The sequence below is a fragment of the Dama dama genome, chromosome 5, assembly GCF_033118175.1.
Source record: "Dama dama isolate Ldn47 chromosome 5, ASM3311817v1, whole genome shotgun sequence".
In the NCBI taxonomy this organism is placed as follows: Eukaryota; Metazoa; Chordata; class Mammalia; order Artiodactyla; family Cervidae; genus Dama; species Dama dama.
In genome coordinates, this window is record NC_083685.1 from 120,920,248 (window position 1) to 120,947,544 (window position 27,297).

Genomic DNA, 27,297 nt, shown 5'->3' on the forward strand with positions numbered 1-27,297 from the left:
AAAATTCAGCCTCTCCATCACCACCCAAGGAACACAGTAACTAGACGGTAAATTATTTATTCGGAATGCTCTTTCCAACTACCTTGGCTGTGCACTCCCTAGGGACGAACAGACTTTGGTCAATTTACCAGGTGGGAGAAAGAGCTGTGGGCATTGTTGTCGAAGGTTTCATCACCTGAATGAGCTCTGCTAAAAGCCCATGGCAATGCTTCACTGGCCAGGAGCCTAGACCTCAGGGGTGGCTGGTGAACCCGAGTGCAGGAGAGCATGATCTTTCTGGTTTCCAGGCCTCACACGCTCCTGCTTTTGCATCACAGCTCTCCCACCTCCCCTACGGATAGGACTGTGAGCTGGATGCCTGCTACTCATGATGGAGATCACAACCCCAGCTTCCATAGACCAGGTGCCACACACAGCCGCTGGGGAGAGTGGAGACCTGTGATGCTCAAGTGAGCCACTTAGCTATACAGGAAAGAGGAACCAACTCCCGTTTGTAAAGCCACTGGATCTGGTATTACCACCTAACCAGTATTCTTGTAAAGCCACTGGATCTGGTGTTACCAACTAACTGGTATTCTAACCACTACCTCTGTCTACTTCCAGGTGAGGAGGGAAAACACCTGGGAGTCTATCCATCCTAAGCAAGTCAGGGTCCCTTGACGTGGCTGCATGCCCTATGCAGCTGCTTGACCCGCCGTTTATACCAAGTATCTGTGGTCTCTGACTTTGGTATGAGACAGTTCTGAATGATTTCATAAATAAATAAAGGTTATCACCCACGCTGAGTGCTTTTCTACTCCCTAGATCTACAACATGGTAGCACGGTCCAACTGGAGGGCTTGTGAAATTCCTAGCCCAAGTGCCATGACCCTCCAGGAGGAGCTGCTGTCCCTCTGATCAGTGGGGAGGCTCATCCTCTGGAGACCCAGGCTGTGGGGCTGCTTCTACAGAGAAGCCCCATGCTGAGAGGGTGCCGGATGCTCTGGTTGGTCCCTATGTCTCAGGGACCTGCCATCTGGCTTCTGATTGACATTTCTCTCTTTCACTGCATGATGATGTTCCTACAAGCATGTTACTTCTTCAATCTAAAGCCTGATTTTATATTTGATTCCAGATCAAAGTAGGTTAATGGTATAATTTTCAACATTTTTAACGGGCTTGACTAACATTTATCTGGCTACAGGCTCAAGCTGGCACTGTTAGGAAGAACCCCATCGGGGGAGGATGTGTTACATCCCTGTGATTCTCCTCCCGTGAAATCTCATCTCCTCTGATTTCTGTATGAAAAGCCCTAATTTAGACTTACCTATTTGGCATTTCTCAGAATATAAAGATTGGAAGCCATGGTATTAGATTTCAGAAAAAGATCCCCACTTGGAGAACCTTTGGCTGTGGACACGCGGAGCAGGACAGGCCATGCCAAGACCTGGGTGAGGAGAGCAGCCTGGCCCCACCCCACCTTTAAGCCCTGCACATGGTTACCAAGCGTTTCAGGGTCCCTGGGCCACCAAGAAGCTGTACTCCCAATTTCAAACTCAGGGCATCCCGGTCTGGCCCAGAGCCCCTACTGGACAGCCTGATGGCTGCATCTGGACCCCAAGCATTTAGTTTGGCCCTCAGAATGTTTTTTTTTTTTAATGCTATATTAGACACCAACATTTTAAACAAGGAAATTATAGATGAGAATACAGATTTTTGGCTGCTCTTTAGAAGCTGCAGTTGGGGCTCCAAGATGCACATGATGCAGCCTGGCTCTCGCCACACCACCGCGCTCCTTGACAACTCCCCCGCCTTTCGTTTTGAGGTCTGTGTGTTCCCCCATCGAAGCCCTCACAGGACGTGAAGCGTCTGCCACGGGAGCAAATGAGGGACGGAGAGATTTCCTACTGCCTGAGGCCCTTCCTTCCACCCCAGGGGGGAACATACTCTGGGTGCCAGCCTGCTCTACACCCTGCATGTTTCTGAAAAGCCCTCTCTTCATGCCCACACCCTGATGGGGCTCTTCCCCTAAGTGGTGGTGGACACGACACTAGGACCCACACAGTCCAACCCTGAGGCTGTGTCTATGGTGACACAAGGGCCATGTGTGAGGGGCTTGATGCCCACCTGGGAACACACAACGTGTCCAGGCTGGGTCACCAGTGCTTGATATTCAATAAATGCTCAGGCATTACTTCATACCTTTCCTAGAATGGCTTGTTAATGATCTTCACAATGATCTTTACAAGGTCTCCCAGTGCCCTGTGCACAGTGAGTGTGCAACTACAAGCTAAATTAAATTATTGCTGCAATTGGTGTTCCAGTAGCAATCCCGTGTATAGTAACAAACACAGGATGGAGTCAAACACATCTGAGTGATTTCCAATTTAGGGTTTTAATGAGCTCTTTCCACAACATTTAAAAAATATCAAATACCAAATGAGATCAAGTGCAGGTACTAACCGTCAGGGAGTTCTACTAGTTATACTTTTTTTTTTTCATGCAAAGAAGCATCCAATGATTCTTCTGTCTCCAGTTTTGTGTTTTTGACAAGGAATACCTCAACCTCAATGACTTAAATTTAAAAAATAGCTTTAGTGTTTCAAAGGCTTAAAACATCTACATGAAGATTTTTAATTACAGAAGTAATATCTATCAACTTTTAAAAGAGAGCATTCTCACTCCAATCCTCTGGTTCTGGTATTAACACCATTAGCATCTTGTTATAATTCTACCTAGTCGTTTCCCCCATGCATAACGTAAAAGTAATTATATTGCTGATACAGTCTGGTGTTCTGTTTTTGTCATTTAACATGTATTTTGCATAAGAATAAATAATCTTGATAAACAAAATTTTAAGATGGCTTGAATTTTTTCAAGTATATGTATCTCAATTACATCCTTGTTATATTAGGTACTGGGGTTGCCTCTGGCTTCCCTTCTTATAGCTAACATTCTGACAGCTTTCCTTGTCAGAGCCTCTCTGACTGTCTCACCAGTCCCGTTCCTTGGTTCTTCCTCAGCAACCTGCTCAGTCCTCCTCCTGAGCTGGGATGGGTGGATGCAAAGTGGACGGGGCAGCAGGGGCTAGAGTGAAGTGTGAGGTGTCAGGGTCCAACACTGCCAGGTAGGGAATGTGCTGGTCAAGGTCAGGTCAGGGGTCAGGCTGCCTCCCCATCCAGGGAGGTGATCTCAGGAACCTTCCCTCACAGCATCCTTCATTGACCCCTCTGAGTCCATTTCCCATGGAACCCAGCATGCAACAACCAGAGTTTGCCTAAAAGGGAGCGGGGAGGGTATCAGGCTACAGACAGTGCTTTGCAGGATGGCGGACCATGCAGCCTGAGGGACTAGACTGTACTCAAGTCCTAGGGAGCTTATCAGCTGCAGAGGTACCCTGGAGTTGCAGGCAGGTTGGAACCAGGCAAGCAGAAAGACCCAAAGGTGCATTTATGACTGCTAGCAATTTCACATGCCCTGGGAGACCAGAGCAACTTTCCCTGCACTTATCTGGGCCTCTGTGGGTTGCTGTATTAGCTCACGTTTCTCTTCACAACAAATATATACAAATGAGGATCTGTTTTATGAGATTCAAGGAGAGCTAAACTCGCAGGTGAGAGGGCCATACTTCTAGTTTTCGAGGTGGGCATGGAAATCAATAAAAGAGATGGGCAGGACTATGAGATGCTGTTGTTAGAATCTGGACCTTGTATTAAACAGTATTTATGCAAATTCCAGGATTCAGACATGTTCTAAGAGGCCAATACTAGAGAAGGATCTGTAGGTTGATGAAGAGAGACAGGTATCACTGTTCCGTTCTGTGCTCTCTGGGTGCTTCCTCTACAGGTCTCCTTCTCCTGCTGCCATCTTCCCTGCCTGTTCTGTCTGCTCTCAGCTCTGGCTCTGGTCCTTCTTCTCTTCTCCAGGACCACACGCTGTTTATTACTCTATGCAGCTGAGCACACCTTAGAAGAGGCAGTTTCACATCCAGAGAAACATGCACACAAAGACAACTGTCCCAAAGACTTGCTATTGGGTGGGCAACAAGGTGGAGAGGACTTAGGCTGCTTCTTGCTAAAAGTTTGTGCCCTCTGTCCATCCTGTATTTCCGTCTCCTGGGGGATCTGCTTGGCCAGTAGCCCAAGTGACTGCAGTAGCCCAGGAAGCCTTTCACACTGGGTGGCTGGTGTGAGGTCCATTTCCTGTGGTTTAAATAGTTTTCTATCCATGACTAGACACAACACTGACCCTGTTCAGCTCTTTTCCCTTTTTCTTTCCTCTTTAATAATACATATTTTATAAAAACCTGGTTCAAAAGTAATAGAACTTAAGGCATCGCTTTTTTTTTCCCCCCAGGATAAGGCTGTTTTGAGGATCTCCTCTTCCAGAAATGTGGATCTTCTTTCTATTTATTCATCCTAAGCATTAGAGAGACTTTTCAACCCCCTCCCCCCAACCCCCGCTCCTAGTTCTAATCTTCACGGAGGGAAGGAAGCTACATCGGCTGTTCTGCCAGTCTGTTCTCACAGGATCTAAACAGCTGCACAGCGACTCTTCCACGGCAGTCTGCCCCTATTCCTCTGTTTCTTCGTAACTTGTTCTCTAGTTTATGCTACAAGCTCTTACAAAGGATATGAATGAGGCATGTTTTAACTTGATTTCTGTTTACAGTCTGGCGCTTTGGCAGCATAGTGCATCTTGATTTATCTCATACATAAAAATGCTAATTTCTGATATTCCTCAAGTGGATGAGAGGTGGGGAGTTTACCACCTCCTTCTTGGTTCTCAGGGTTTCCAGAGTCAGGGGAAAGTGGTCATGCACATATTTAAAAAGAAAAAAACTACCACTCCAAATAAACCTGAAAATACATCATAAAGTGGTTTTTGCTGTTGTTCAGTCGCTAAGTTATGTCCAACTCTTTGTGACTCCATGGACTACAGCATGCCATGCTTCCCTGTCCTTCACTATCTCCCAGAATTTGCTCAAACTCATGTCTATTGAGTCGGTGATGCCATCCAACCATCTCATCCTTTGTTGCTCTCTTTTCCTCCTGCCCTCAATCTTTCCCAGTATCAGGGAAGTGGTTTTTAGGGTTAAATAGAAGTGAACTACTCTTCTAAAATATTTTGCATTAGGGTTTCTCCCAGATGGATATAACTAAGACCCATTTTCCTTTGTTACTGCCCCTTTTCAGTACGTCCTCAAACTCTGCTTGTGTCACAAAAGCATGGAATGGGAAGAAACCAAACGCCTTCAGATATAATGTCTAGATTCAAGACAATTTCCATTGATGTTGTTATAAAATTGTGCTTACTACTAGCAGTAGTGTAAGGAACAGTAACCTAGTTTTGAAGGAAATTTATAATCAACATAAAAGTGTCATAGAGATCACACTCATGTGTGTGTGAGAGTATGTGTATACATGCACGCATGTATGAAATAAGCATGCAAATGACCTGGTCGTGAACCCAGCAGTTTTCCATCTCTGGAGCAATCTTGGACACACTTCATGAACTCAGCTGGCAGTTTCTTTCCTCAGTACCAACCCTTATAGAGTCAGAAACTCACCCCTGGGCCCTCTCCATCTGAGCCATGAATCAGAGGGCCTCTGGAGGCGCTGGTCCCATTCGGCCTTGGACGACCCTCAGAGACACCTGCCCTTCTGCAGGGGACTCAGAAAGAGCTGAGTGCCTGACCCAGGACTCCATGCTTGGAGGCGCGTCTTCCTATTTTGCTCAGGTAATTCCCTTACACTTGGACTATCTCAGAAATGGGAGGGACTCCCCTCGTGGTCCAGTGGTTAAGAATCCGCCTTGTAAAAAACAAAACAAACAAAAAAAAAGAATCCGCCTTATACTGCAGGGGACGTGGGTTTGATCCCTGATTGGAGAACGAAGATCACACATGCTGTGGAGGAATGAAGCCCATGTGCCATAACTAAGACTTGATACAGCCAAATTAAAAAAAAAAAAGAAAGAAATGGAAAAACCACACACCTTAGAGAACCTGACACTGGTCCGGCAAGAAACACTTACCACATGGCGTGCATGTACGTGGGGGGTAGGCGTGGACTGCTGACGGGGGTGCAGTTATATGACCTCATGATTCTTTCTGCCAATAAAAAATTTCGAAACAGACTAGCCACCAACAGGTCCTGTCTGAAGAGCTTTTGGAAGAGATCTGAGGGCAGAGAAAAGATAAGAATTTGTCTTCAGTGACTCATGCCCAGCATTTAAAGCCAAATATACAAACTTACTTCTATCAGAATTTGCCACCAGCAGGTTGGGACTGACATGCACATTTTCCACTGGCAGTAACCTACATCTGTTACATATGTAACTGGAACAAACAGCAGAACCCAAGCAACTATCAACAAAAAACACAAATGCTCGTTATACTACAGTAGTAACTGCAGTTGTAAGAAATATGGATGGTGTGTTCCATGAAGACAGATGAGCCTTGAATCTGCCCTGAAAACACTAAGGGCCAAAGCAGATGTTTCTCTAGACACACTTCATCCTCGAAGAACCTCTGGGGTTCCTGTTCTCTCCCGCCCATCCCCTCTGGTTTCTTCACTGAGGGGAACATGGTCCTCCCTTCTGATGTCTCGCACATCCCAGGGCCAGAGTCTCCTGACTCTGGGGCAGCAGCCCTCCCGCCAGCCCACGGCTGGGTGGCCTCACCCCGAGGAAGCACGTTCCATGCGATTGTGTCCGTGATGGCTGTGAAGATCCAGTTCAGCTCGCCCAGGGGGGTCCTCCTGTCATTCAGCCGCCCAGGAATCCTAGAAAACACAAAACAGCCACAGCGACAGAAACAGGTGATGAAGGCAGGAGGAGGTGGGAAAAGAAGGAGTAAGGGGACAGCACATCAGACCAGGGGTGGGGGAGGCTTGGCCATGCTGGGAGGACCTCTGTGCCTCGCTGGGATTTTTGAGACTCCTGGGCATCCAACTTCACATCTTAAAGTTCAGCCTCCACTTCACTTTCTTCCTCTCCCCATCTGCACAGAAGGAGCAGGTGTGGCCTCTCCAGCATTCATGCGTGATGGCAGGTGCAAAGCAACTCTGACCACGGGAGCCCCTGGGGCCCTGGAGCCCACCACAGGCTTGCTCTCAGCCTTTGGGTGGACTGGCCCTGTACCCAAATCAAGACACTCCTATCGGGCCCGCCACAGGTCACTTCCCAGAAGCCAAGGGCAAAGGCCAGACCTCCTCTGTGGGCCGAGCTCTTCACCACACATTCACCTGTTCAACATCAAACAAACTTACTTAGGCCTAGATTCTACCTCTTAAGTTTACAGGGCAAGCATCACTGGGCTGAAAATGCCAGCAGTGAGGACATGAGAGGCAGGCCAGCTGTGGCCCAGGCCTCCCAGTGGGGCATGTGAGGGGAGCTGGGCTTACTTCCCTAACCCCACAGGGAAATTTGAACATAGCAAGACAAAACCCAATGGACAACTAGGCAACACTCTTGAGTGATGCTCTGCTTGTGACCACTTACATACGACACCTTGGGTATGTATGGTGGCACAATCCTTCAGGTCTGTATCCTTTCTTCAGTAATCAGTAACTAGGAATCAGTCTTGAACCAGAAATGAAGAATGTGGAAACAAGATATATTTTTCCAGTGTTTTATTTATAACAGTGAAAAGGCAGAAACTACCTATGTGACCAATAATAAAGAAAAGATTAATTATGGAACAACCACAATGAAATAACTACAAGCTAGTAAACTGTTGTTTATGAATATTTTACTGATACGGGGAAAAGACTGCTTTGTAACATTAAGTAAAGAAGTGGGACAAATAACCATGCTGACATAATTACACAGAACACCCCCAAGGAAAGCCGATCAGGAGGAAAGCCCCTTAGTGAGGCAGTGGCAACATTCTCCCTGCTCACCCGCCTCCTTGTCCTGGCAGCTGGTGGGCAGCTGCTGGAGACAGGACAGCATTCTTGGATGAAGGAAGGTCTGCTGAGGTTTATTTTCAAACTAAGACCAAGGATGTCAGGGGCATGAACAGTACCCCTTGAATCAGGTGAAGTGACACAGCTGAGCCATCGGAGGAGCGGAGGCCACTCTTTGTCAGGTGGAGATCAGTATGCATTTAGGTGGGTTTTGAAAATCCTCACCTTATGACAACCACTGGCAGATAATTACAAAGATCTTCTGAAAATTCTCCTGATATTTTTTCACTAAGCTCATCATGAAATTACAACCAAGTCATCTGTCCAACTGATTCCAGACAACCTGGGAATCATTCAAACTTAACAATCAACCAATCATCGCGAGACCCACCTTCTGCATTCAGCAGCCCGGAATGGAAGACAACTGGGAAGAGAATCCCACTTCCCTTTCTTTCCACATCATTCAGGATTAAATCACTTCAGAAACTACTTGTTCCTGTTTTCCTTTCTGTATTTGATCCTAAGGAACAGCAAAACCCAACCCACTCTGGAAGCCATCTGGGTCAGCAATGCAGGACCATGAAGAAAGGTCTAGCACAGAGCATCAAGTCCATGACACATTTCGTTACTAAAGTTTCTTTCACCTGTACCCTCCCCCCAGTTTCATTAATAATCAAAGTGGTTCTTTGAAAAGTTAAACCCACAGTGTTAATCACAGACTAGCTTTTACATGAAAAGCACAAGATTTCATAATTTAGGGCTTCCCTGGGGTCCAGTGGTTAAGAATCTGTCTGACAAGGCAGGGGACATGGGTTCGATCCCTGGTCCAGGAGGATCCTACATGCTTCGGAGCAACTAAGCCCGTGTGCCACAGCTACTGAGCCCACATGCTGTAACTACTGAAGACTGTGCACCTAGAGTCCATGCTCTGCAGTGAGAAGCCACTGCAATGAGAAGCCCCCACACAAGTAGAAAGTAGCTCCCGCTAGTCACAACTAGAGAAAGCCCGTGCACAGCAACGAACATCCAGCACAGCCATAAATAAACTAATACATTAATTAATTAAAATTTAAAAGAAAAAGAGTTTAAAGTTATAGTTGAGGAACAGATGATAGAATTGGGAGATGAGGAAAAACGATTCTAGTCCCAGCTGTGCATGTCTGGGTAACTTCTGGCGTCTTGTTCCTCTGCTCTGAGTCACCCAGACTAACCTCATATGCAAAATGGGGACGAAAATAAAGTGGATAGCACTTCAAACGGAGATGCAGCAGACACTTCCTTGGAAAATGCATGCCACCTCCTCAGACTCCTCATCACCGCTATCAGGCATTGGATTTATTCTCACCTCCCCCGACATCTGGGCTCACCTACGGCTTTCAGCATTGCCCGCTCTCTGGAGCCTGACTCCAGCAATGGCCACTCTGCTTCTGGATCTTACAAAACAACCCAACACAAGGTACCTGCCTTCATCCTTTGCTTGCTGTCTTCACAGCCCAAATTTAACCACACTGAAAATCAAGCTCATCCTCATTACTGCCATCTTTTTCTTCCCTGTAGTATGTGTCCTCACTCCAAGAGTCCCTGTGGATTCCCTTTTGTCAGAGCTCAAACCCTGAGACATGGCCCACTCATCTCTGCCTCAAGTGCAGCTCATGTTTCCTGCTTCTTGTGAGGCATCTCTTCCACTGCCTTTTGCTCATCACTCCCACTGCAAAGGTATCTTCAACAGCCTTCTTGAGATCCAATTCATGGGCAGGGTGATGGCCCTTAGTATAACTTTATTCAAAAATCTACAGGGTTCTCTGCTTACTGCTGCAGTGTCCAAATGACATTTTAGTTCCCTCTACTTCAACAAAAGCTTGCTTGGAATTAAGGAAAGTGGAGCTCCGAAGGCTGGAAGGGTGAGGACTGGGAGCTACCAGCTTCTTAGCAGCCCGTGCCTCCCTAGATGGCCACTGTGAGGTCTCCGAGGAGCAAGGGTGAAACCACTGTCATTGGAGTTAGGTAGAAAATTCCCAGTTGGCTTCAATGCCATCAGTTTGACACATTAAACTTTGAAACTAGTTCCCTCCCTCTGATCAGGTCCATAACCTCACAGTTGGACAAAAACATCAAACTCGGTCTCCTTTCATTTGTCCACTTGCAATAGCCTCCCACCTGCCTTGGGCTGGTTCCGGTTCAGTCTTCACAAGCAAAGCCAAACCTCCCTGTCCATGAAGACATCTTGACCATGACAGCCTGTGTTCAGGTCCATTGCAACGGCATCTCCCTTGGAATTCCTCTGGCAGCCTGTCGGTCACTTACTTTTCTTCTTTTTATTTATTCACCGTTGCTCCATGATGTTGATTATCTGTGTAACTAGGTAACAAATTCTTTGTGGGCAATGACTTACTTTCCTCGATATAAATCAATCTCCTCATAGATTCCAGTGGAGTGCTGAGCACATGCACGAGCTCACAGCCCACACATCTGACTCATGTTACTTCCCTGCTTAAGAACAGCTGCTCACACTCGGCCAGCAGCTCCCCAAACTCCATGAGGCTGTGTGGCTGACATGGAGAGCCACTGCCCAGATCCCCAAGAGAGGCTGGCTGCTCAGCAGGGGAGCGTATTCGGGGACACTGTCCAGCTGGGCAGTGAAGCTGTCTCAGCTGTCAGACTGGTCTCCAGCTGACAACCCCGGGGCTGAGACGTAGGGCTTCCCCAGGCAGCCCGTGCTTAGCAGCCGAGCCTCTTGGCCGCTGCTTCCTTGTCTCTCACTGTGCTTCTCCTCAGTAAGCTTGTGTCCCTTGTCTCCACATCTGCCCTCATCAACCGGCCAGCAGTGTGGCCTGGGGTAGATGTCAGGACTCTGCTTCTGTGGGTTCCTTTTTATGTCTCCCCAGCTTTCTCCCTCACCAACACGCCAAAGTCCAGCAACATGGAACTTGTCCTCCTCAAACAGCCCACGTGCCCCTGGACCTGCGCAGACACCCCTCTGCCTTCCTGGCTCAGGAAATTGGAGCAATTTTGACATTCTGCCTCTTCCCTCACTTCTGCCAAGGGCCTCCCTTCCCCGGCTTTCTGGTTCTGCCCTGAGGCCCCCACAGAATCCATGGACGACAGCTGGTGTGTGGGCTACGTCTCCCACTAGGCTCAGGGCTCTTGGCCCGCAGGCCCATGTGCTTCCTTGTGCTAACTCAGTGCTCAGCACACAGTGTCTAATGCATAACAGGTGCCCGATTCATATTTGATGAGTGAGTGGATGGATCCCTGCTGGATGATCATAGCTCTGTGAAAATAAAACACTAAGTGAAAAACTATGGTTTCCAAGAAAATGACGCAAATTCACTAAACACACTCAAGTGATAACACAAAGAGCACTCCAAGTTTCATGATCAAAGGACCAACAGGAACATTCTGGTGTCCATTCCTCCAGATATCTCTTAATGCACAAAATCAAATAACCTTAATTGCACTGAAATAACAATACGAAAAGAGTTGCCACATTTCTAAAATGTTTACATGTTTTAAAAACATCCACAAATATGCTTAGGAAAAAGGTCTGGGAGGGTCTGCATCAAAGCAGTAACAATGATTATCTTGGCATGGTGGATACTATGGATGATTTTAGTTTATTTTGCTTATCTGTATTCAATAATACATATGCTAAAAACACACTGCTTGCATAATAAAGAAAAATGAAAATTAAAAAAAAATTAAAAAAAATTTTTTGGCTGCACCATGCAGCGTATGGGATCTTAATTCCCTGACCAAAGATTGAATCTGCCACCCTGCATTGTTAGCGTGGTGTCCTAACCACTGGACCACCAGGGAAGTCCCTGAAACTTATTTATTTAATAAGAGGGAAGCTAAACAAGTTTCCTGAAGAGAGAAAATATTTGGAAACTGCATGATTTTATGAATTTACATTATCTCATATTCAGTTCAAATAAAGTAGGATATACCATAAGTCTGTTTAAATGGCTTTATGTAAATGATGGTGCAGAGAATCTTCAGCTAAATCGTTTACTCAATGCATATAATTCATTACTTAGAAATGCTCTGGAACTAAGAAAATAGGGAGTGAACCCAGCAGTTTCTTTTTAAAATAATTCTTTTGAATATCCAGGTCAGTACACACTGGTCAGATGCTTGGTTAGACAAAGTCAGATACATGAGATCAGGGATTTCAACGTGTCGGGTAAGAGACAGCACTCATTACATTATCAGGAGTCCCTGAATATGTGTGCAGGTACGTTTTCTCAATCAATTAATGCCATATTGAAACCAGATACACACACACACAAAACCTCAATCATTCTAAAAACTCAGCTGAACAGGAGAAGGAAACTACTTGACATAAATCAAGGTTGGGAACTTCTGCCCTAGATAGCACATTTTGTGACATATTTCTTCATATGCTGGCATTTTGCTGTACCAGACCAAGCCACATCTCTATAATATTCCTTTCCAATGTCTCTTTATTTTAAATTGTGTGCAATTCAACACTCTAATATTATCTGTATTTCTTATTACTCGGTGCCTTTTTTTCCTAGCCAGTCATAGATTTCAAGCAATGATCATTCAAGTCTATTTTGGTGTGCATGAAACCTGCAGCTTATAAAATGTGACATGGTTTGTTTACAGCCCGGATAGTTTGCTGTTTTACAGAAGTTCCCCTTTAACTGGACTGCAGGACTACATCTGAGTAATCAGGAGAAAGGAAGTAAGAAACACGCAGTAAGAAAGCCTGGTTGGAAATGGAGCTGCACTTGTTTAAATGCAGAAAGCCTGTGGACACACTGCACTCAGCTCTCAGCACTCACTCAGAGACACTCGACTGTGCAGTCACTGGGACGCTCTCTCAGAGCTGAATCAGCTAGGCCCTAAATTACATCTGCAAAGCCTGGGGAATGCGATTCAATTATTCTCTTAGGGTTTAGATGACGTCATCTTCCTGACAATGGTAGATGAGGTGACTCAGACCATTCACCCACTGAGAACAACCAGACGTGCTGTGTGTGTGTGTGTGTGTGTGTGTGTGTGTGTGTGAAAATCTTTTTGAAGGCAATGGAAGACTGGCAAGGCTATGCAGAATCATAAGGCCAGAACCTGAGACGGGGAAGCCCGAGGCTTAAGCTGGCACTTGGGGCTCCATGTGTCCTGGAGGCGCCTGGCAACTTTGAGAGGCAGAGAGCCTGAGCTGAGCTTGGCGGACTCACGAGCTAGAGAACAAAAACTGAGGGCTGGCCAACGAGATGGAGCTCTGGTTAAAAAAAAAAACAAAAAAAACCCAGGCTGGATCTGGGTGCAAAGGATGAAGTAGAAATAATGCAGACCTTGTAGTCTCAAATCAACCTAAATCTCTGTACAACTTCCACTTTCTTTCTTTTTTAAAAAATAATTAATTAATTAGGCTGCATTGGGATCTTTCATTGCAGCACACAGGTTCTCTGGTTATGGCATGCAGGCTCAGTAGTTGCCGAGTGCCGGCTTGGTTGCTCAGCATCACATCGGATCTTAGTTCCCTGACCAGGGATTGAATCCAAGCCCTCTGCAGTGCAAGGTGGATTCTTTACCACTGGACCACCAGGGAAAGCCCTCTATTGTCAATTTGAAACATTCAGTCAAAAATAACCAAGCATTTGCAATAACTATAAATGGAATAAAATCTACAATAATTTTGAATCGTTATATTGTACATCTGAAAACAATATAATATTGTAAATCAACTATATCTCCAAAAACCCCCCAAAACCAGGCATTTATATGCTTAAAACCAAGAAAAACAACTGAGAAGAGAAAGAGATGGGCAGAGGATTCTGATAATGGGTGACATCAGACACCAACTTCACAATAATTTTACTTAATATGTTCATGGAATTAATGGACAGGATGGAAAACTCTGGCTGAGAACTGGAAACTGTAAACTCTGGAACCTCAAAAACTTAATAATACAATACATTGAATTAAAAAATTCAATAGATGGGCAGAGCAGCAGATTAGACAATACTGAAGACAGAAATGGAAGATGGGTCAGAAGAAAAAACACTCAAAATTAAGCAAAAGAGATGAGATTGGAACATAATAAATAAATACATAAGAAACAGTGGATATTGTGAAAAGATCTAAGATGTACAAAGGGCGAGTCACTTTGGGAAAGAGCTGGGAAGTTTCTCATAAGGTTAAACATGCACCTGCCACACCAGCTTCTTACTCTTCAGACACAAAGTGTCTGGAGTGGGTTGCCATTTCCTTCTCCAGGAGATCTTCCTGATCCAGGGACTGAACCCGGGTCTCCCACGTTATAGGCAGACGCTTTACTGTCTGAGCCACCAGGGAAGTCCGGTCTCAGACACAAAAGAACACAGTATCTCTTCTACTTATCTGAAGCTCTAGAAAAGATAAATCTAACGTATGAGAAAAAGCAGATCAATATTTATTCGGGCCCGGGGGCTAGGGCGGGGGATTAATTGGGATGAGGTACAAGGGAACTTTTATGATATATTTTGAGAGTGATAGTGGTTCCACGGGTATAGAAAACTGTCAAGACTCATCAAACTGCATACTGAAAGTGAGTTCCTTTTATTGAATGTAAGCAATATTTCAACAATGTCAATTTAAAAACGTAAAAAAATAATGTTACTTTCAAACAATAAAAACTTTTCCCTGGCAAACCTGCACTAAAGGAGATAAAGAAAAATGATCTCATGGAAGCCCTGAGGTACAGGAAGGAATGAAAGACAATAGAAGATGTAAATATGTGGGAAACATAAGTGAGTATTAACTCTATAGAATATTAATAATGTTTATGGAGATGATGATATATGGAGAGTTAAAATATATGACAATAATTGCACCCATTTTGGGAAGTCAGGAAATGAAGTTAATTGTTCTAAGGTCCTTATATCACCTGAGAAGTGGTAAAGGCACTAATTTATATTAGACTTTAAGAAGCCAGGGATTGCCAAAATCATGGCCCACAGACCAAATCCAGTCAGTGGCCTATTTTTTTGCATGGTCTGCAAGCTAATAACAAGCCTTATAATTTTAAAGGGTTGAAACAGAAGATAAAGAAGAATAAACAACAGAGACTTTATGTCTCTGCTGTGTTGTGAAGTGTTCACTGCCTGGCCTTTAACAGAAAGCACACAGAGCCCACAGCTCTGGGTAGCCACTCCAGTGAGAAAAGAAACAGTTAACAAGCCAAAAGAAGGGGAGGAAGGGGTGGTAAAACTGCTAATCAATCCAAAAGATGGCACTGCAGAAGAGAAAAAAGAAAGGTGGAAAAAAGAAATAGAAAAAACAAGAAAGAAACAGGATGGTAGATTTAAACTCAAAAATTATTACAGTAACTATAAAAAGACTAGATATTTCAATTAAGGTGAACAATTTTTAGTCTAGATTTAAAAACAGAAGGAGATAAGTCCTGGGTGTTCATTGGAAGGACTGATGCTGAAGCTGAAATTCCAATACTTTGGCCACCTCATGCGAAGAGTTGACTCATTGGAAAAGACCCTGATGCTTGAAGGGATTGGGGGCAGGATGAGAAGGGGAAGACAGAGGATGAGATGGCTGGATGGCATCACCAACTCGATGGGCATGAGTTTGAGTAAACTCTGGGAGTTTGTGATGGACAGGGAGGCCTGGTGTGCTGCGATTCATGGGGTTGCAAAGAGTCAGACACGACTGAGCAACTGAACTGAACTGAACTAAAAACAGAAAAAAATCAACTATACCCTGCTAAAAAGAGATATAATGTAAAATATAAAGCTACAGAACTATATATAAAGATACCTGCCTAAATACACAAAAAATTTATATCTAATACAATTATGTACACACACATTATGTTTACATATGAAAAGACACATTGTACAAACACAAATCAACCAACAGGTGTATGGCTACACTGTGTGTGTGTTAGTCACTCAATCATATCTGACTCTTTGCTACTCCATAGACTGTAACCTGCCAGGATCCTCTGTCCATGGATTTCTTCAGGCAAGAGTACTGGAATGGATTGCCATTCCCTTCTCCAGGGGATTTTTCTGACTCGGGGATCAAACCTGGGTCTCCTGCATTGCAGGTAAATTCTTTACTGTCTGTCTGAGGCACCAGGGATGCCCAAGGATACACTACAGTCCTACAAAGTGGACTTTATGGAAAAGGTATTACCAGAGATGAAGAGTGATATTTCTTAATGACAAAAGGTTCAGGTCATTCTACCAGGGAGGTGAAGTCAGTCATGGTGAATGTGTCCTTCTGTAGTTCTGAAGGCAAAGCCCATAGTCAAAATGGGAATAAGCTTTTAAAGTAAAATGACAGTTCAGTTCAGTTCAGTTCCTCAGTCATGTTGATTCTTTGCGACCCCATGGACCACAGCACACCAGGCCTCCCTGTCCATCACCAACTCCTGGAGTTTACTCAAACTCATGTCCATTGAGTCGGTGATGCCATCCAGCCATCTCATCCTCTGTTGTCCCCTTCTCCTTCTGCCTTCAATCTTTCCCAGCATCAGGGTCTTTTTGCATCAGGTGGCCAAAGTATTTGGAGTTTCAGCTTCAGCATCAGTCCTTCCCATGAATATTCAGGACTAATTTCCTTTAGGATGGACTAGGTGGATCTCCTTGCTGTCCAAGGGACTCTCAAGAGTCTTCTCCAACACCACAGTTCAAAAGCATCAGTTCTTCGGCACTCAGCTTTCTTTACAGCCCAACTCTCAGATCCATACATGACTACTGGAAAAACCATAGATTTGACTAGATGGACCTTTGCTGGCAAAGTAATGTCCCTCATTTTTAATATGCTGTCTAGGTTGGTCATAGCTTTTCTTCCAAGGTGCAAGTGTCTTTTAATTTCATGGCTGCAGTCACCATCTGCAGTGATTTTGGAGCCCCAAAAAATAAAGTCTGTCACTGTTTCCACTGTTTCCCCATCTATTTGCCATGAAGTGATGGGACCAGATGCCATGATCTTAGTTTTCTGAATGTTGAGCTTTAAGCCAACTTTTTCACGCTCCTCTTTCACTTCCATCAAGAGGCTCTTTAGTTCTTCTTTGCTTTCTGCCTTAAGGGTGGTGTCATCTGCATGTCTGAGGTTATTGATATTTCTCCTGGCAATCTTGATTCCAGCTTGTGCTTCATCCAGTCCAGCATTTCTCATGATGTACTCTGCATGTAAGTTAAATAAGCAGGGTGAAAATATACAGTCTTGACGTATTCCTTTTCCATTTGGAACCAGTCTGTTGTTCCATGTCCAGTTCTAACTGTTGCTTCTTGACCTGCATACAGATTTCTCAGCAGGCAGGTTGGGTGGTCTGGTATTCCCATTTCTTTCAGAATTTTCCATAGTTTGTTGTGATCCACACAGTCAAAGGCTTTGGCATAGTCAATAAAGCAGAAGTAGATGTTTTTCTGGAACTTTCTTGCCTTTTCGATGATCCAATAGATGTTGGCAATTTGATCTCTGGTTCCTCTGCCTTTTCTAAATCCAGCTTGAACATCTGGAAGTTCACGATTCACGTACTGTTGAAGCCTGGCTTGGAGAATTTTGCTAGAATTACTTTGCTAGCGTGTGAGATAAGTGCAATTGTGCGGTAGTTTGAACATTCTTTGGCATTGCCTTTCTTTGGAATTGGAATGAAAACTGACCTTTTCCAGTCCTGTGGCCACGCTGAGTTTTCCAAAGTTGCTGGCATCTTGAGTGCAGTACTTTCACAGCATCATCTTTTAGGATTTGAAATAGCTCAACTGGAATTCCATCGCCTCCACTAGCTTTGTTCGTAGTGATGCTTCCTAAGGCCCACTTGATTTCGCATTCCAGGATGTCTGGCTCTAGGTGAGTGATCACATCATCATGATTATCTGGGTCATGAAGATCTTTTTTTGTATAGTTCTTCTGTGTATTCTTGCCACCTCTTCTTAATGTCTTCTTCTTCTGTTGGTTCCATACCATTTGTGTCCATCTTTGCATGAAAAGTTCCCTCGGTATCTGTAATTTTCTTGAAGCGATCTGTAGTCTTTCCCATTCTATTGTTTTCCTCTATTTCTTTGCATCAATCACTGAACAGTATGAAAAGGCAAAAAGATAGGACACTGAAAGATGGAACTCCCCTGGTTGGTAGGTGCCCAATATGCTACTGGAGATCAGTGGAGAACTAACTCCAGAAAGAATGAAGAGACAGAGCCAAAGCAAAATGACAATAAATTGTTAAAATCATATCCTGAATAAGAAGAGAGGAGGAAGGTGAGGTATATGTATCAGCAACAGTAATTAAAAATGTGGCAGATTATAGGAAAGCATAACATGGTATTAGGCTGAGGGTAGAATTGGCATTTAGGATGACAGAAGAAAATTTTCACATATTGAGGTAAGGGTAAGTCATTCTAGCTTGTACATAATGTGGCCTGAAGTTTATGTTAACTAGAACAGCCTGTCTTATGACCTGTTTATCATCCATTGTACATCTGCTTTAACCACTTAAAAAAAAGAATGCATTATCCAGGGAATTCCCTGGAGGTCCAATGGTTAGGACTCTGCTTTCACTGCTGGGGCCAGGGTTCAATCCTGGGTCAGGGAAGTAAGATCCCATAAGCCGTGTTGCTTGGCCAGGAAAAAAACCAACGATATCCAAAAGAATGTCCACTTTGTGCTAATCTATCTCTTCTGAAACCTTGAAGGGATGTAGCCCTGTCATGTTTGGTATGTGTTCTTTGCTCTGATGAGATATAAAAAGCATGGTGCTGAAAACCATGGTTCTTCCAGACCAATTCCTCAGAGCTACTAAGAAGCTGTGTCCTGGGCTATAGTCCTCAGTGTGACTTGGATAAAACTCTCTTCTATCCCTTATTATAGATTGTTTATTGATTATTTGCATCAACAGGGATTACTGACAGGAAAAGATGAGCTACCTATTAAGAACACTGACTACTTGAGGATGGACATTAGGGAGCTAGTACATCCACATCCTCAGGGAACATAAGTGGCTTTCAGACTTTTTTGATCACAACTCCTAGTAAGAAATACATTTTGCATGGTCACCTGATGCACACATATAGATGATCATATGTGTAAATATACACTTTCAAACAACAGGACCAGAGAGCATTCATGTTGCTAGAAAAACAAGGATATTCTCTGTGTTTCTCTTTTTCTTAATGCAAGGCTGTGACCCACTAAACTGATTTTACAGACACTAATAAACCATGACCTGCAGTTTAAAAAAATGTTGACTTAAATGATACTCTTGTTAATTTCTCCTGGAAGCTATTGGCTCAGGTTATCAAAATGGTTTGATGGTGAACATGGGATCTGAGAGATGTAAGAGATTAGAAAATTACATAATTCGACCTCTGAATAAGCTGACTGGTATTTTTTAAAACCCACAGAGGCAGCTTGTTTCCTAATGATTTTTTAAAAATCTGTACTGAGCCTTTAAATTGAATGGTTTATGTGTGCAGCGCTGCTGTCCCTCACATCCCTTTCCTTCTGCCTTTTAACAGCTCCCACAGAACAGAAGCCTGCCAATCTTTACTTGTGAAGCAAATGGAGAAAAATGTATCTTAAAATCCTAGGGGGAGAGGAGTGATGATTTCTAAGGCTCGGTGGTAAGCAGGAGTTATTAATACAACAGTGGAGATGCTCTCTCTTTCACTGAATTTATTACACAATGATAAACTATTGCCTCTTTCTGGAGCCACAGACAACAGCAGCACCGGTACTGGCACAGGTTCCTCTGGAGGCTGCAAAAACCCTCACAGAGACCCGGGTCAAAGAGAAGAAAGGAGCAGCTTCTCACGTGCTTACTGAACATGTTTATGACACCAGGAGAACAGGCTCTTTCTATTAAAGAGTACAGTAACAAATCTGAACCTAATTTTATTTTTTAAAGCATTCCCTGAAAGAGTGGATTTTCTTTGGTTTTCTGGATGTCAAGGTTGACTTATAGACCAACCCTTTCTTGAGAGCTACAGGCCCAGGAATCAAGCAGACGTCTCCTCCAAGCAGAGTTCTCTGAAAAGCTGCTAAAAAGCCTGTAACATTCAGAAAAGGCAGCTTCTAAAATGAGCGGGGTGAAATCCAGACAAGCCCCAGGGAGCAGCTCTCTTTGGTCCAGAGGGGCAGGGAGCACTTTCTTCCTGAGATGCTCCCCTGCCTCCTGGCTCTGCTCTCCAGGCGCCCCTCCTTGAACGGACTGAGACACCCTCCTAAGGCAGCTTCTCTATAAAGGAGGTGGGAGGAGAGGAGGGGGAGGGTGGAACTGGCCTCCCCAGCAGCAGACCTGGATGTAAGACCTCCAGGTGTTTCACAGAAATTGATCCTGACCTTTCTAGTCCATGAAGAGCCTGGAATGCCAGGGTTACTCTATACTTCATGCTGAGAAGGACTGCCGGCAGCCTTGCTGGAAATTCTGTCTCTTCCTGTCAATTGGTTCAAACACCGCAGATACAACAGCTTTCAAATACAAACAGATTGTGTTTGCTATTCTTCATCTTCCAGGATAACTCTCCTCTGAGGTTTTCCTGGCAGGGCTGCATTAAACAGACGTGAGCTCTCCTCCTCCCAGGTACCTGGGAGTCTGGGCCACAGTAACCAGTTACTCCTCCTACACCGTAGATGTCCCCTCATCTTTCCTTGCCCTTGGAGACCAGACACCTAGATGCACGAAATGCAGGCCACCTCCTTTGTAAGACCTTTCCTGATATATACCCAACCAAAATATACCCTTCCTTCCTCTCCACATGCACACAAGAACTTGCAGAATGTTGAGACCCTTCAGTGTACACACGGCATGGAGCCGAGGGAGTGGAATCAGAGGCTGGGCTGTGAACCCTCCAGGCTCTGCGGCTTCTCACTGTGTGACTTTAGGTAGGTTATCTAACTTCTCTGAGACTCAGTCACTTCATCTATAATACCTAGTCCCACAGGAACTAGAAAAGTAGAGTAAGTTAACAACCTAACAAGTTAGCACAAAACCTGCTACATAGTAAGGGCTCATAAAATATAGCTGCTCCTATTTATTTGCTGGGCTTTCCTAGGTGACACAGTCGTAAAGAATCCGCCTGCCAATGCAGGAGACAAGGGTTTGATCTCTGGGTTGGGAAGATCCTCTGGAAAAGGAAATGGCAACCCCCTCTGTTCTTGTCTGGGAAATCTCATGGACAGAGGAGCCTGGTGGGCTATAGTCCATGGGGGTCACAAAGAGTCGGACACAACTTAGCGACTAAACAACAACTTATTTGCCATTAAAACAAAACCCCTACAAGTTCTGAAACAAATCAGAAATGTTGGAAGTGCCTAAATACAGTCAACCCCTAAGTTTAATATAGTAAACATGATAATTTTACAAGAACCTAAGTAATTACATGGAGCACATTTTCACTGTTGTGAACTCTCATTTTTCCTTTCTTTCCCTTAATAAACAGGTAGATTTTTCCCCACTTGGAAGTCATCTGTTTCTTGCTTTTCCAAGAATCACAAAAACTGCTGCCTTGGTCTGAGAGGCCTTACACGTCGCCTCCTTGCACATCGCCTCACCCCCACAGCCCTCGCTCCACCTGGTGTGCCCTCCCCACTGCCCATCTTGTCTTGGGGGTTCTGACCACAGGGTAGCTCTTTGTGATACCAAGACTGCTTTTCCTGAAGCTCCTGCCAGGCAGCTCTGACGCTGGCACTTCTTGATAACCAAATAGATACGTGTAATTTACCTGAATCTCATGGCTTTTCCATTATCAAAAGCAGTTATCTGTCATTCCAGAGCCTTCTCTGCTCCAGGCTAAATGTCCCAGTTCCTTAAAGTGCTTCTCACCTGGCCGCCCACTCCACGTCCCACCTTGTCCCTTCAGGGTCTATCACCTCCCTTCTCTAGATTTTCTGGTTTTTGAGCAGTCATTTTGAGAAGTTGACCCAAATTAAATTCAGACTTTTTCCATATCAGATTTTTCAAATCCCATACTTGTACATGTGATTTCTGGGGACTACTGTGAGATCTATATACATAATTTTGATCATCTGCATTTCATTCCTCAGCCTGTCAAGACCTTTTTATATTCTAGTACTGGGTCCACCTTAAAATTTTCTTTTATGAACAAATTCTTAGTTGTGCTCTCATTATTTCTAGTAACAGTATTATCATGGTTGATCTGAATTTCTGAAAACTTTTTGCATCATTTTGCTCTACTATCTATGGTTAATTATTAGATTCATCCTTGTTGAAGCAGAAGAATGGTGCCGACATGAAGAATGTGCAAAGGTCAGGTGAGTTGTTGCTGCTGTCACATCTAAACAGGCTCCTACTACCCAGAGCAGAAGGAGAATTCTGACTGCGATTCTGGTGGTAAAAGGCAATGCGTTACAGCTCTAAGATACCATACACAGCACACCAAAGTGACCTGGTACATAATTCAAGGAAATAATCTTAAAGATCTTGCAAGAAGACCAGCTGACCACCTTCTTCAGATAAGATCAGGGACAGCCCTCCTTGTGGCTTTCCAGTTATACGCATTCTCCATCTGACAAACACAGCATGTCCACCAGGCTTTGTACCACCACCCGCTTTGGTGCAATGCTGTGGTTAACAGAGTTACAGAGCAAAGCATGGCCTGTGTTCCTTGTCACTGAACCAAATACTGCCTCCTCTGTGAAGCCCAGCCCATGGGTCCTCTTTCATTAAGTTGGCCCTGGAATCTCCAGCTTGCTGAGGCTCTTTCCTCTGCTATCCACTCACAGGCCTTCACTGACTGCCCCCTACACACTGTCCACACAGGAGAGGAGCTAAACCTCTTACTGAGTATCCAGTCCAATCTCTTAGCTCTAAGAGGCTTGCAGGCTACTGAGCTCAGACCTTCCTTGTTAACGGTTCTACAGATATGAACCTGAGCCCCCCAGTCAGTTTCTAAGCTCTAGAGGACACATCATCTCATATACTATTAGTCTTACATCATCAACCCCCCAGCACCTGGCATGTTACACACTGCTGGTGCTCCAACACCTGCCGGTGGATGGCATGGGAGAGTAAATGTCACCGCATACCCATACAACCCAGCAACTACAATTGGAAATGGTCTAGCTCCACTTCCAATTAAGGTACTAACTAAGCTTTTAAGTGATCAGTTCCCCTGTGTGATGAAGGGAATTGAGTCAGACCCTAAGAGGCCATCTTGAAACCACTAAGTGCGTTAATTTTAAAAACTAGACCGATGGATAGGGAGGCCTGGACTGCTGCAGTTCATGGGGTTGCAAAGAGTCGGACACGACTGAGCAACTGAACTGAACTGAGACCAATGAATACCATTCCAGGGCTGCACCTGGAGCACAACTGGCTCCTGGCTGGGACTCTCTCCACTGCTTCGCCTGGCTGGCTCTTTCTGGCCAGGTGGATCACTCTCCAGACATCTCTCCTAGCTGCTCAATCACAGAAGCACCAGTCACTATGTCATAGCTTCCTTTGTAACTGCATATTTTTTAAATTTATGCCTTCATGTTTCCTTCTCCCAGTAAGAATGCAAGGCCACACACCAACCCTTTGTTGAATCAATGAATGAGCAGCCCAAGAGAGATATGTCTGATTCTGGATGTTTTTAAGCCTGGAATCTCAGAATGTGTGTGTTTATGTGTGGGCACCCGTTCAGTTGGATTTGACTCTTTGTGACCCCATGGACTGAAGCCCGCCAGGCTCCTCTGTCCATGGAATTTTCCAGGCAAGAATACTGGAGTGGGTTGCCATGTCCTTCTCCAGGGGATCTGCCTGACCTAGGGATCGAACCCACATCACCTGCACTGGCAAACAGGTTCTTTACCAGCTGAGCCACCAGGGAAGCAGAATCTCAGATGTCCTTCTCAAAAGCAGACATCTCATGTGTGACTCATTGGCTTCTAGTTCAGATGATGTGCTCAGATCAGAGTGGGTGAGTGTTGTCTCTGGAAAGAAAACCCGGTGCAGTCACCAGGTGGCGTGGTGGTCGGAGCAGGCAGGAGCCGGCTCTGCCACTTACTGAACAAGTCACTCAATCTCCTTTTATCATGGTTTCCAGGGTCTGAAATAGAGATGGTGCCAGCAGTCACTCCCTGGACTGGTAGGGACAGCTGGACATTTGGGGCGCGCCAAGGCCCATGCCAACATGGTGACAGCAGGGTTCCGAGTCCTGCATTGAGAGACAGGCGTAGGGACCACTGCTTGATGCAGCTGGCCTCCTCCCTCTCCACCCAATGAAATGGTGCCCACTGCCGGGCTGTGAGAGAGAGGACCGTTGTGTAGAGCTGGACCTGAACAAGCTCTCAGAGACAGGTCGGCAAGTAGACCAAGAAAGGAGGGAGACAGGGCAAGCTTCAGTAGGGACGGAAGTGAGGTGAGGCACTGACTCAGCCTCATCTCCTCCATCGCGGGCCTGCTGTGATAAGTGTCTCTGGAGCACCAACAAGCCTCAGGAGACAAAGTCGCCACAAGGAAGGCCAATCTCCGAGAGACTGGAGGCACATGCTGCGCCCCCGCTGACTTTCCCCTCTCACCGCCTGACGCCCGCCTTCCATTAAGAAAAGCCACCCACACCGCCATCTGTATCCCCGGATCTTGCGGATGACGCATTCTTTACAGACTTGCAGACACATTTTCCTTAGGACACCAGGAGGGCGCCCAGGGCATCAGGAGATGAAATGAGTGCCGCAGATGCTGAAATGCCCCGAGTGGCGCTTTGCAGCCTTTGTTTGGATGACGAGAGGCCAGGATTCAGTCCCAAAGAGAAGGAAATGGACGCTCTCTGGGTGGTGAGCAGGCACCCCATGGAGGTCCCAGGAACCTCTCATGCTCCCTGGGCAGCTCATCTACAACTTCCTCCCAGACAAGCCTCCTTCATGCTGGCTGATCAGCACAGGCCACGGGGACCATATGGGGTGTGGGGATCCGCCCCCCTTCCCCTGCTGACCTGAGCAGGATCGTAGCGACAGGCAGAAAAGCCGGGTCCGGTCCAGCCACTCGCCCCAGAGGCAGCGCTCCAAGGCCAGGCTGATCGATGCCTGACTGACACTTACTTGCTCGTGGGGCTGGGAGGACCTGTGACTCTTCCTTCACAGTGTTCCCACATTTCCGCCAATTACTCACATTCTCTCCCCTTGCACCGTCTCTTGGGGATTTGTTTTCCCCACTTCATTTCCAAATTAGCTGCCAGTGAATCATTACTCATCTTCTCAGTGACTGGCAGGCATTAATGAATTACTGATTTTCACCTTCAACCAGCAAATACAATATATTTATGTTGGAAAGAAAGGTACTTTTTGAATTAAGACTGGTATCTTTTGATAGTTTTCCTTTCAAACATAATACATGTGTACAATTCCGGCTTGACGGTGGAGTAAATTCTGATCACAGCTACTGAGCCTGGGGTGGCAGGCACAGGCTGCCACCAGGCTGAGTCCCTCTGCTCACGCCAGCCCCATGGGATGCCACTTCCCTTCCTGCTGTGATGCTGGGACAGACCACCCAGCATGGCCTGGACAGACACTAGGCTGGCTAGTTGCCTGCCCAGAGCCTCAGTATCTTTGGAATGTGGATAATAATAGCACCTCCCTTCAAAAGGCTCCAGGAATAAATAGAGACTGAATATATGTAATGCCCTTAACACAGTACCTGGTACATAGCAGGTGACCAATAAATATCACCTATTCTTGTTCTTCTTAATTCTCAACTAAAGAATCGTTGGGTTATCCTATATTCTCAAGCCACAATTCATGTATTTTGTAAATTGGAGTATAATTACAATGTTGTGTTAGTTTCTGCTGTACAATGAAGTGAATTAGTTATATGTATACATACATCCCCTCCCTCTCTCCCCCTCCCTCTCATCCCACCCCTCTAGGTCATCACAGAGCACCAAGCTGAGCTTCCTGTGCTTTATAGCAGGTGCCCACTAGCTACCTGTTTTACACACGGTAGTGGATTTATGTCAATCTTAATCTCCCAATTTGTCCCAGCCTCTCCTTCCTCCCCTCTTCCTCACTGTATATGCAGGACTCATGAGACCAGGATTCTTAAGATGGAGACCGTAGTTAAGTAAAAAAAAAATTGCTTGCGGTTTCAAAGCGAAAATCAAGCCCCAAATCCAAGCTTATCTTCAGCCACTGCTTCTGGACTAAACAGGGGCTAAATTGCTATTCAAGGTTCTGAGGAAGCAGGACACAGCAACTCATTTTATTCAAGACAGTGGATTGTTAGCTATTTAAAATATGCTGTTTACACAATAGATGTTAATTATGAATAATTTTTTGGTGTCCTCTGTGCCTCCAGTGATCAGAATACTAACTAACAGCCTCATGGAATAGCTTCCTCGTCTTTCTGATTCCCCAGAGCTTTCTGAGTACCCTAATATTTCTAGCACTGTTTAAGCGTTTCATTACTTTGTTTCAGGGCTGAAAAATGTCCCTTAATTTCCAAGCATGGATCTTATTGCCAGTCTCTCAAAGGATTCGGAATATAAATATGTACTGCAGTGGCAACATGCCTATTCATCAGGCTGCTACGTTCGCATAGATAATTAGAAATCGGGAGATTTCTCAGAGAAGGTTCACTATAATTTACTTCCAGACACAGCAGCTTAATTAGAAAACAAATTCCTTCCCTAGCTTTAAAGATTGCTAAATAATTATAACACACACACACCACCCATGTCTCCTTCTCTGGTCTGGTGCTGAGACTCTAAACAACACATTTTGCACATCTGACAAAGGTGGCCGAGGCTGGGAAGGGGTTAAGCCCTGATATCCTGGGGAACCTTATGCTGAGCTGCTGCACAGAGGCAGCTGTTTGAAACAAACAACATTTATCAAAGAATTACCGTACAGCAATTCAGAAGTGTGAAACTTTTCAATCAATTTCTCCAGTGATGGCAAAGAGGAAGGTGATGACAGGATTGGGCTGCATTTCTGATCGTTTAGGGGCAGCCAGGGAAGGTGCTGGAAGATGGCTGGAAATGCAGGTCATGCAGGCGAAGCCCAGTGCCACCTTCAAGCCCCTACACCTGACGCTCCTGACCCTGAGACTCTCGGGGCTCCTTGGATGGGGCCGCCAGTCATGCAGCATGCAGGGCAAGATTCCCTCTCTAGCTCATGTCAACATTAAGAGCCTGCTCCAATCCTAAGGAGTGGTGGCCCTGGAGACCAGGGTACACACAAGCTGCTCGCAGGGGAAGGAGTGGCAGGTGAGGCCGGCGGGCTCAGACCACGTGCCCGCCACCCCAGTCCATGCAGGCCAGGCCGCAGCATGGCTACTCACCCAGCTGTGTCAGGACCATCCCTCACACATGCAGAGCCGACACCACCCGCGGGGGGAAAGGGGTGGGCAGAGGACTAGATGGACATTACTCTTACTTTCTGCAGGTCATTAAACTTGAGGGAGGGAAACAAAACTCAACAACACAACCTGGTGTCCTTCAGG

General features: G+C 45.3%; 1 protein-coding gene across 2 annotated transcripts in view; it reads right to left on the bottom strand.

The window, feature by feature from the left end:
* Nucleotides 1-27,297, bottom strand: part of RPTOR (regulatory associated protein of MTOR complex 1) — a 318,946-nt gene that overhangs the window by 95,365 nt on the left and 196,284 nt on the right. For both annotated transcript variants that reach the window (XM_061144572.1, XM_061144571.1), the window contains exons 8-9: nt 6,664-6,764; nt 6,016-6,160 (exon numbers count right to left, since the gene is read on the bottom strand). In XM_061144572.1, coding sequence (XP_061000555.1) covers nt 6,016-6,160; nt 6,664-6,764 — 246 coding nt within the window. The remainder of the gene's footprint in view (nt 1-6,015; nt 6,161-6,663; nt 6,765-27,297) is intronic.